General features: G+C 41.2%; 1 protein-coding gene across 1 annotated transcript; it reads left to right on the top strand.

Moving 5' to 3' along the window:
• Positions 1-2,356: 2,356 nt before the first annotated feature.
• Positions 2,357-9,400, top strand: LOC135475794 (15-hydroxyprostaglandin dehydrogenase [NAD(+)]-like). Its single transcript, XM_064755734.1, has 7 exons — positions 2,357-2,452; positions 3,971-4,094; positions 4,886-4,992; positions 5,405-5,501; positions 6,394-6,470; positions 7,930-8,075; positions 9,280-9,400. Exons 1-7 carry the CDS (start codon positions 2,357-2,359, stop codon positions 9,398-9,400), a joined length of 768 nt encoding a protein of 255 aa, XP_064611804.1.
• The last annotated feature ends 2,397 nt before the right edge of the window (positions 9,401-11,797 follow it).

Genomic DNA, 11,797 nt, shown 5'->3' with positions numbered 1-11,797 from the left:
ATATGACAGAAATACGTGTGCACACAGGGACTCGAAGTTATCTCCCTTTATAAGTCAGTCACACACTAATATACATGTATATGGACAGGCCCGAAATACCGTTGGCAAGAAAGCACGACACGACAATAAAAAAAACCTTTGTTTCTGGATTGTTATCGCACCTGCTCGCCCTAGACACACATCCTTCTTAATCCCAGTTTATTAAACAGTTCGAATTCCGCGTGAATATCACTTTTGATATATCAAGGAAATGTCCAAAATCTATCAACACCATCGTTTACCCCGGCGCTCCGCTATTTATACCCTATTTGGCTCGCCGTCTGGAGCTGACGGAAATTCACGAACTGGCGTGCATGCGTGTCATACATGATACAGATACCAAGCAGCTGCTAACGACAGCTAGCAGTTAACAGCGGGATGCGGCGTGAGGCTGTCCGAATTTGTCGGGACGGCCACAGTATTTGCCTCATTGGACAAGCCGGTACAGGGAAGATGTATACAGTAAAACAAATCTAAGAGTCGTTGGAAAGTCAGTTGCAATGACATTCACAACCGGTAAGACAATTGCTTTTATGATATTGATAACTAAACAGGGGCAGATTCCACACAGTCATTTCTGAGCAGTACAGATGAAGGTGACAGAATTTTAATTTCTGAAGCCGAAAAATAAGCTTTATGATCGTAGTTCGATTTTGACTTCAGTCAGAAATGGCTTTGTGGAATCGGCCTTGGTACGGTACTTTTCAAAAGCTAGTCTCGCTAACATTTATGGGAAAAAAAAGAAAAAAAAAACAAGACGAAGACAAAATAATTAATAATAAATGAAAAATTCCAGAGAAGATTAATGGCAGGATGCCTAGATATGTGCATGGGATTTCGCTATTGTTGTATAATATGTATAATGTTTATACATGTATAATATTTATACATTTGTCATAGACATATTTTTTATGTTTGGTTTGCTCTTTGTAGAAAGAGGCCTCCGTGGCTCAGTTGGTTAGCGCGCCAGCACAACGTAATGACACAGGAGCCTCTCACCAATGCGGTTGCTGTGAGTTCAAGTCTAGCTCATGCTGGCTTCCTCTCCAGCCGTACGTGGGAAGATCTGTCAGAAACTTGCGGATGGTCGTGGGTTTCCCCCGGGCTCTGCCCGGCTTCCACCCACCATAATGCTGGCCGCCGTCGTATAAGTGAAATATTCTTGAGTACGGCGTAAAACACCAATCAAATAAATAAATAAATCTTTTTAGAAATAGTGCACTATAAAAATAGTTACACAATTCTAGCTGATAATTAACTGAACTGATGTTCTTTATGTGACCACATACACCTGGCCACAAAGTAGGGGCTACTGTGGGAATTTAAATCATTATTTTTTTCTTTTTTTTCTATTGTCTTCAGAATTTTTCAACAATTTATATGCACATCAATTCATGTAAGTAGACATGAAAAAGCAGTTAAAATATGATATGTAAATGTAAATTCTAACTTCTAAATTGTGCTAATGCATGGATTAAAAAAATTATACTTCCACATCTTTCTGCTGATAAATAAATAGTTGCCATGGTGTCTTCTGCTTTGGTTTTGTAATACGCTCGTAAAAAGCTGCATGATATTGGTGTCAAGTATGACGCGCATGCACGCCAGTTCGTGAATCTCCGTCAGCTCCCGAAGGGAAGCCGAAGAGGCTATAAATGGCGGCGCGCCAACGATGGAGTTGATATATTTTGTACATTTGCTTCAAAAGTGATATTCACGCGGAATTCGAGCCGTTTAATGCACTGGTATTATGAAAGATATGTGTCTATTGCGAGCAGGTGCGATAAACAAAGGGTGCGATAAACAAAGGGTTTTTATTGCTGTTTCGTGATGTTTTGCCAATTTCTTGTCCATATATACATTAGTGTTTGACTGATAACTTCGAGTGCCTTTGGTGTACATCAATAGAGACAATTCATGTACTTCTTCATATATCCAATGAACGGATTTTCTGTCCCTGGGTAAAACGCTCGCTCGACGCCATGGTTGACCTAGACCAGACATAAATGTATAGCTAGTCCCTGCAGAGGTCAACGTCCAGCCAAGACCCAGCGCGAACTTGTGATATAGCCTTACATACATGTGTGTAGCCTTACCTTCTGCACAAAAGGCCACAGAGATAATCTGACAGGGTCTCTTATACCGTGCCTATAACCTCCACAACACAGTCTGCTGAAGACGGCTGAAAAGCGATCAAAAAAAACAAAACAAAACAAAACAGAACGAAACAGTGGAGTCGCGCTGAAGGACAGTCGGATCACAGTCTGTTATTTTGAGGGGCAGAGGTATACGTAAGTTTCCCACTCTTCGGCCCAGCATGTCCAGTCAAGCGGGAAAAGTCGCCCTGATCACTGGTGCGGCTCAGGGTCTGGGAAAGGCGTTCAGCGAGGCCCTGCTCAAGAAAGGAGCTCGGGTGAGGATTGATACATACGAAAGGGTTTGTTTCTCAAAGGGATCGTAACGTTCCGCCTGCTTAATCACATGGCGTCGCATAATGACAGCCTGCGCTACATTGGTATATACGTCTACTTGGGATAATTAAGGGGTAAAGTTACGACAGCTTTGTCCGAAACAATTCCCAGGGATTCATATGCTTACACAGACCGCGTACAAAAGCCCGGGCTATCAATAACCAGGGAGTTCCACAGCTCCACAGGCCTCCCGCCGGTTGGTGGCTCGGCTTTAAGTCAGGAGGTTTGCAAGCGCTAGTAGTATCCCCGGAGGTTTCCTCAGGTGGATATATGCCTGGTTTCCTACACATACAAATCTGACCAGCGTCATGGAAGTGAATAATTCTTGATTAAGTCGTTATACACATGTCAAATAAATAAAATAAATATAACTTGATGCGTATATACAGCCTGGTATACCTTTGTATGCGTATGAAGACGGTGGATGTAACTGATGCAAGTTCTAATGTACACGTAAGTGTGTAGACAAATAGTGTGTACCGGGATGGGGAGGTATACATGCACATATTGCCTATACATCTAGCTATTCATCTAGTATTAATGATGGTTGTACATACATACGTTTCGGTGCCCATTGTGTGAAGCTCATATACTAACGCAATATAGCGGACAAAGTCATAGTAACGGGGCAAGTAGGCCAGTGCCAGTGTTATACACGTAGCACAACCTTCCACCAACGCTCAGTAAAGCGAAGATGTCGAACCTGTGTTAAGTTCGAACAAGACCTGAGGAAATTTATTTCAGTATCTGACCTATATTTCGTTCTGCTATCCAAGGTGAAGTTGTCACAGTTGACCTATATATTTAAAGTCGTATATCCTGTGTGACACCAGCTTTAGCCAGATACTGGCCATAATACAGCGGGTACGAATTTTGGACTTGGTGACCCAGTAAATTTCCTCAATCACCTCTCATTCTAGAGCAGATAAAACAAATTGGGGATAAGCACCAAATATCGCTACTGCAATGAAGCAGGAACTGATGGCTTGAACACTCGCTCAGGCAACAAAGCAAATGTTATCAGGTCGTTGATTAGTAAGGGTAGATGTTACATTTCAGCATTTGTCTGCCTCTTGAAATCAAGAGTTTGTCAGATACCTGACGAAGGATGGCGTTTTACCCCGGGCACTCTGGTTTCCTCCACCCCAAAATATTTGACCATCGTCAGATTAGTGAAGTATTCTTGAGCACAACGTTGAACACCAGTCAAATAAATAAATAAAAGGTACCGGTACGTGCCAAAACCTAGTTTTAACATCATCTTCAAACTGCGAACGCATGCTGTCCAAGATTTAGGAAATCTCGAATGGACTATTATACATGAACTGACAACGCATTGGCATAGGTAGGCATACATGTATGTACGTTCAAACAGTGGAAATTTATACTATACAGTGGACCCAGGTGCTTGTACTTCGGTATACAGTTGACTGTGCATGCTCACGATCTGTTTGGTACAGGTGTGTGTCGTGGATGTGAACAGCGAACGAGGGGAGGCAACTGTGAACGATTTCATCCAAAAATACGGCAAAGAGAATGCAGCGTTTATCAAATGCGATGTGACGTCACAGCAAGAAATGGAAAGTACGTCTTCGTTTAAGTTTTCAGTTCATATTTGACATGGGAATAGAGGTGACAAGAAATCCCCATCAAAAGTGTAAATTACCGATGCAAACATACGTAGTCTTGTGACATTACTTAAAGCTTCCCTCGTACGGAATGTGTCCACTACATTTCTGCAACAAACATCGTGAAGCCGTCTAGGCAGGCATATATTATATAAAATACCCAAAATCTTCTTCAAAATCACTTTATTTATAAAGCGTTGCGTTTAGTAAAATATTGAGGCCACCAAGAAAGTGTAAATATGATTTTCAAGTTAATTAAAAAGATATACATGTACGAACATTTTTATATAAATTTAGTTACTTTTACCAAGGGGCATGCAGATCTGTTTCTTTTGCTGAAAGCAATGTGTTTGGATGACTAAGTTGTTGATTGAAAGCTTGGCTAAAAGCAAAAGATCCATGCTTTCGTTACACGTGGGAAAGATGCGTATAACTTGCCAAAGGTCGGTGGTTTAACCCGGGCTCTCCGATTTTCTCCATCCATAAAACTGACCTCCATCTGAATACATAAATCAATTAATAAATAATACTATCTAAATATGTATCTAAATAAGTCTGGCCTTTAAACTTGAAAAAAGAAGTTACAGATTTCTCTTTGCTGTTCATACATGTACCGTACCTAGTTTGTTGTCGTGTATGTTCACTTGACAGAGACTTAATTTTTGGACTGGGTTCATTGTTATGCACCGTTAGTTTTTATTCGATTGTTTGAACCATCCGCTGGACTTTGTTGTTCTCTTCCTACAGACGCTTTTACTTTCGCCACATCGACCTTTGGTGGCATTGACCTTGTGTGTAACAATGCTGGTTTGTCGGGCGAGAACCAGTGGGAACAAATGATAAACATCAATCTGGTATGTTTAACATGAAAAATATGTATACATATACTTACAGACGTACAGTTTCAAGTGAACCCATCTGTGTATGTGGAACGGAAATACCTTTTCATGTTGTATTTAACCTGTTAATGATTTTTTTTTTATAAATTTACTTATTCGTGTGGAGTTAACGCCATGTACAAGAAGGTTTTTCTTACAGGCGGTCAGTTTTACAATTAAACCACAGAACTTTGGCAAGTTTTTTAGGAACTTTCCTGACACGTGATGACTTACAGATATGGAAACCATACTGGTGGAAGACGTGTGGTCTTGAGCAAACGTTAAGCGGTCACTCGTGGGGCAAATAAGCATGTTTGCTTCCAAATCACTTTTTTCAATGCATATGTAGCTGTAATTAGTTTATTTTATGATGCAAATATCACATCAGCTTTCAGTTGTCCGCGGAACGAAGTTGGCAATAGATCACATGAGTAAGCATAGAGGAGGCAAAGGGGGGATAATTCTCAACGTGTCTTCCATGGCAGGTATGATGGCTTCACTCCCTTTGTCTAGCACATCTGTTTTCTACGAATTTGCTCATAGGTAAAAATTACCAGTGCGGAAGTATTCTAGAAAAGTATTGTTGAAAAAAAAAGCACGAGCGTCCACGCGCAGTCCTAGAAAACATAATAATGTATATGCCAACGTGATGAAATGTGGAAGAAACTGAGATTCTTCTATACCTGATGTAGTTAATTCTTTGAAAGTGCTGGCGAACATTCTTGACTTTCTTAACAGGCAGTTTGACTGTCAAAAGGGCTTTTTCCTTTAAAATACAAACGTGACATTAAGCATATCATCGTCATTCCGTCATTTGTGTGGCAGAAGAGTTCTTCTACGGATGCCCGACTTGGACATTCTAAAAACGAGACGCAGTCTCACGTCATATAGACCATATATGTAAGGAGACAAATTATAACTACTGTTTGGCGTCATGTTTCGAAAAAATATATTCACCATATACTGTTAAAAACGCGCAAAATAAGAGTTGTAGTTTACGAATGCGATAAAATGATTTTCATGGAACCCAGGTGCTTTTGTATGTACATGTACTATATTTTGCTAAATCCTATTGTTGTGATATTAATTGTCCAACATATATGAAAGTTAACATTTCATATATGTCTGATGTACATTTATATTAAGGCCGTTGCCAAAAAAACATCAGTATTAAATATCGGAAATTTATTATGCATTGTAGCAGCACTTTTGAAGCTTTTGTACATGTTTGTTATAGTAGACATACTGCATGAAGTTTGTTAAAAAAATCGGTTATCTTGAATATAAGATTTATTATTGTCAGTATACAGTTAAAAAAAGTCCATTTCGCTGACGGTGTGTCTGTTTTTGGGATTCATTGCATGCTCTGTTTTGTAGGCTTGATGACAACCCATTTGTCACCTGTTTATTGTGCCACAAAGCATGGGGTAGCTGCCTTCACTCAGAGCTGGGCGGTACGTTCTCCTATGCGTTCATGTTTACTTTAGGTATATGTTCACATAGGGTAGTCATATAGCGTGTATAGATACAATACTGTATACCTCTCCTGTGTTATCTATGCTGATGGATGGAGTACGACAGAGTAAAAGCTGTAGACATTCGGCATATTCAGTCCAATCCAAAACGAGGCTATATGCAATTGGCGGTTTTATGTTTGGAAGCTACCTCGCGTGGAAAATAAATATTAACAGTTATATTTATTTATTTGATTTATTTGTTTGATGTTTTACGCCATACTCAAGAATATTTCAATTATACGACGGCGGCCAGCATTATGGTGGGAGGAAAGCGGGCAGAGCCCGGGGGAAACCCACCACCATCCGCAGGCAGCTGAACTTGAACTCACAGCGACCGCATTGGTGAGAGGCTCCTGTGTCAGTATGCTGCGCTAGCGCGCTAACCGGCTGAGCCTCGGAGGCCCCGCTTTAACAGTTATAAAAGCTGTGGTAAATAACTATTCTTTGAAAAATGACACAAAACCGATTCATTGAAGTCAGGCATTTTGTTGAAAGGTGGACCCTTAATAACTGCTTCTTATTTTTAGCCAGGGATTCGTGGTTTATGTTTAGCCAGGGATTCGTAGTTTATATTTAGCTAGGGATTTGTGGTTTATGTTTAGCCAGGGATTCGTGGTTTATGTTTAGCTAGGGATTCGTGGTTTATGCTTAGCTAGGGATTCGTGGTTTATGTTTAGCCAGGGATTCGTGGTTTATGTTTAGCTAGGGATTCTTGGTTTATGTTTAGCCAGGGATTCGTGGTTTATATTTAGCCAGGGGTTCGTGGTTTATGTTTGGCTAGGGATTCGTGGTTTATGTTTAGCTATGGAGTCGTGGTTTATGTTTAGCTAGGGATTCGTGGTTGAACAGCAACAGTGTATTTTGGTTGAACAGCAACAGTGTATCTTCGTTGAACAGCAACAGTGTATTTTGGTTGAACAGCAACAGTGTATCTTCGTTGAACAGCAACAGTGTATTTTGGTTGAACAGCAACAGTGTATCTTAGTTGAACAGCAACAGTGTATTTTGGTTGAACAGCAACAGTGTATCTTCCCCCTAGATTCGCTAGTTTTTACTTTGTAACTATCCGCCCACCATTTATCATATATAACACAGGAGAGCTACATTGCACGGTATCTAACGGGTATTAAGTCAAGTTATGACCACTTACTTTTGCTATTCTACATAAAGTGGATTTACGTCGGTGCCAGTTGCGTGACAGGAGGGGCCTGACAAGGATTGAATATAATAAAAAAAAGCTCACATACGCATGGCAGAATAACTTCGATATATTAATCTGTCAATGGTGGGCGCAGTAGAAAGGCCAAACATTGGATTGGTAATAGGTCTGTTGTTTGATGGCGGTGTATAGAGATTCCTAGAAAGACACTTATGAATACGTGATATTTTTTTTAAGAAAAACCCAGACTGTGAGAAGATGGGGCTTCGCTTCCACACGTTATGTCCAGCTTTTGCCGATACACAAATGGTAAAATCTGCAGAAGAACGTGTACCGGACTCCGCTACTGCTGCCAAATTGATGGAGGAATATGGACTTATGAGGTAATTAAACTCATATGTATGCTAGGGGTTTTACGCCGTACATAGCAATTTTTATGACGTGAAGAGTCATGAGGTGTATGAGCATATGCTATCTGGTCTTGTGCTGACTTCATGAAGTATCATGCCTAAGACACCTGACAGGTCATCCCACCCAGTCACATTATACTGACATCAGGCCAACCAATCCTGTTTCTTTGCTTTAACCACTCACTACCGAGCGCCAAGCGAGACAGTAACAAGTACGATTTTTTAAAATCCTTAAATGCGACGGGATTCGGTTTTGATCCCAGGCCTCTGTACTTCGAGGCAGATAAACCCAAGTGATATACTCATATATCTAGCCTTTATGTGTAGGGTGCATGGCCTTCCAGTTAATTTCATTTGATTACTTGATATGCTCGATATTAGCCCCTACATATTTATCATGTTTACGTCTGTTTGTCGGCAGGTAAATTTGCTTGTTTGTTTGTCCCGCAGCTGTTTCTGTTTTGGATACGAGGTACCTCCGTGACCAAGTTGGTGAGCGTGCCAGCGTGGCGCATTGCCCCAGGAGTCTCTCACTTATTCGGTCGGTGTGAGTTCTAGTCCAGCTCATTCTGGATTCCTCCCCCGCCGTACATGAGAAAGTCTGCCACCAACCAGCTGATGGTCGTGGTTTTCGTCGGGCACTGCCCGATTTCCTCCCACCTTAATGCTGGCTGCCGTCGTAGAAGTGAAATGTTCTGGAGTGCCGCGTAAAACACCAGTGGACTAAATAAATAAATAAATAGGTATACCCTACTGTAACTGACAACTATTCAGCTGCATGACCTTGGAAAAAGAATTTATAAATTTTCCAGCTCTCACGATTAATTGTCGGGGATTTAGGTGAGAGTCACCAGTCAACGGCGCGAGTGGGCCCTCTGGGGAGATCAACCAACTACTGTATACCATTGGCGCAGTGTTTAACGCACATGTAGCTTGCAGCATATCTCTCGGTCACATCACCGCAGTGTCACCTTGCAGTAAGCCTTTCCCGATGTCGAAGACACCTGTTATCAAGGTTCGTGTCGGACATAGCCCCCACCCACATCCTCTATAAAATTCTCAAGGAGATGATCAAAGCATTCAAGACAACAAGAAATATGATACCACATCTGTAGGTCTCGGTAGACTAGATTTAAAATAAGACAAATTATTGTTGTTTTCATTTCCCTACTTCCAGTCCTGAAACCGTGGCGGAGGCCTTCATGCAACTCGTGGAGCGGGAAGACACCACGGGCGCTGTGTTGTCAGTTTCAAAAGGGTACGGGATGCGCTGGATCAAGGAGGGTACTCAGCCATGACAAGTCATGTGTAGTGATTCAGTACACCCAGAGATCATGTTAAAATAAGTATATAATGTGGCACATACTCTTGTTAGAGATGAGAGCCCTCACTTGATTAGAGACAGCTGTGTCTCTAATCTCAGCTGGTGTAGTGAAGCGGTACTCGTGTATACAGGATGTAGCACAAACGTGATTATGCTAAAAAAAAGGTTAATGTGATGCACAATATTTGATACAGATGTCAATAAACTTGATCAGGACATCCGTGGCATAATTCAAAAGCTGTATTTGGTATAGCCTCGTTGGATGTACGTTTAGCTAACAACATGATAACCTCGGATATCTCGGCCTCCCAATCGCGTTTTCAGGAGTCATGAAGATGAGAGTTTATTTAGAGTGTCTGGCTCATAAGTTCTGGACTTGGACCCTTGTTACCTTCCCTGATAGTCGGCTCAGGCGCTTGAATCCCCAGGAAATTCCAGGTTTCAATCACGGTAATTCTTTGTACATTAAAGCGAATTTCCTTCTCTTACCATCCATACGACCTGGTGATCGATTATGGAGGGCGTGATATGTGTGTCTCTGATTTCAGTGACCCAGCACTATGGTGCGGTAATGACCGAAATAACTTAAAAAAGTCTAGACACGCTATAAACATGTACTCCCAACTAGTGCTGATTCTCAGTTAAAAGAATGGCACACTTAAAAAAAAATAAAATGCCTGTAATAAGGCGAAACATGAAAGGAAAACATCCCAGTAGGATTGCCTGAAGATAGCGATTACTCAGAAAGGCCAAGTTATACTTCTGAAAACTGCCATATGTCAGAGCTGAAAGGCAGACTCTGCGGCTGTGCAATAACTTCCACTTGGTGAGATAATTACGGTATCTGGGCTAACGGTCGACGAGATCAAAGCGGACAAGTCGCGCCTCTCAATGCCCTTTGTGACCCTTATTTCTAACTTCTGGTCAGATTGCCGTGTCACGAAGCTTGTGCCGTTTTGGTGTCCACCTTCGTGAGATTTTCTGCACCTACACGTTTGTTGGTAGCGGCCCATAAACCTATACAACTAGACGTCTTTTGTAGGCCACACCTTGATGAAACTTTGTTTGAGAATGCTACATTCTGAGGGATTAAGACAATAGGTATTAATAGAGAAAAACTTGGGCCTGAATATAACCAGTCAAATGCAGGGCCGTCGTATTCAAATGTCAACCCATTTAGGCTATGACCTGACTCTTCACTGGAAGTCCTTATATGAGTAAACAAAATGGTCGTGAAAATAGTCCTCAACGATGGCAGAACAAGGCCTGACAAAGACCGTTTTTCGGTCTCCGTGGAATGTGATTAACGGCGGCATGGTTTTCTACTTGAAATGTTTCTCTCTCCTTCCATCCTGAAGTAGTGAAAATTTAATTTATCATCATAAAATAGGTTTTGTTTGCAATAAAATATGCAAATATAGAGGATGTGAAGAATGTACGGTATCTGAAAAGTCATAGTGAACATCATCTGTAGATATTTAGTATACAGCGCCAAACCAGTAATGGACAGGTGTAAACATTAATATAATGTAAAAGCGGTAGTAACATTGCAATATTAACATCTGTTTTCGAGTTAAACAGGCATTAAATAAAGATGGTCATACAATTGGACACAGCCGTGTACTTACTAATTATATCCATTCTGCACATAGGCATATGTAACCTCTTAGCATTTCATACATGTAACTGTCTTATAGCAACATCCGCCAATGCGGTCGCTGAGAGTTCAAGTTCAGCTCATGCTGGCTTCCGGACTCTCCAGCCGTGCGTGGTAAGGTATGTCAGCAACCTGCGGATGGTCGTGGATTTTCTCAGGAGTCCCGCCCGTTTTCCTCCCACCACAAATCCTTCGTATAAGTGGAATATTCTTGGGTATGGCGTAAAATATAAATCAAATAAATAAATAAATAAAGCAACATGTTCTAATTTGTCCCAGGCTTGACACATAATGTTTCTGCCCAATCCATTCAACTGTCTCAAGGCTACAGTTAGATGTAGTACTGTACCCCTCTTGCTGGTATGCTCGAGGACGAAGAGCTACAGAGTGAACTTAAGATTGTCAGATCGAGCGGTTCTAGATCAGCAGCCTATACTCGAAAACATGAAATACTGAATTTGGTACCTCATATGGAACAGATATATAAGCATTATAAGTAAGCGTTGAAAGATAGCATGACGTTGAAAGACGGTGCAAGAGATGGCTTTATTGAAAACGATCAATTGAACGATACCGGAGCCCTTTTCTTCTTCTCTGTAATGTGGAACAAACAATCTATGGTTAAACTGTTAATTACGCGCCCAACTTCGTTAGCTTTCTCTCTCTACAGCCTAGCTCTTGATTTATGAGTATATCAGTGGCGGAGCTGCAATA

This window comes from Liolophura sinensis, chromosome 9 (assembly GCF_032854445.1).
Source record: "Liolophura sinensis isolate JHLJ2023 chromosome 9, CUHK_Ljap_v2, whole genome shotgun sequence".
NCBI lineage: Eukaryota > Metazoa > Mollusca > Polyplacophora > Chitonida > Chitonidae > Liolophura > Liolophura sinensis.
This window is presented reverse-complemented; position numbering and strand designations above follow the sequence as displayed.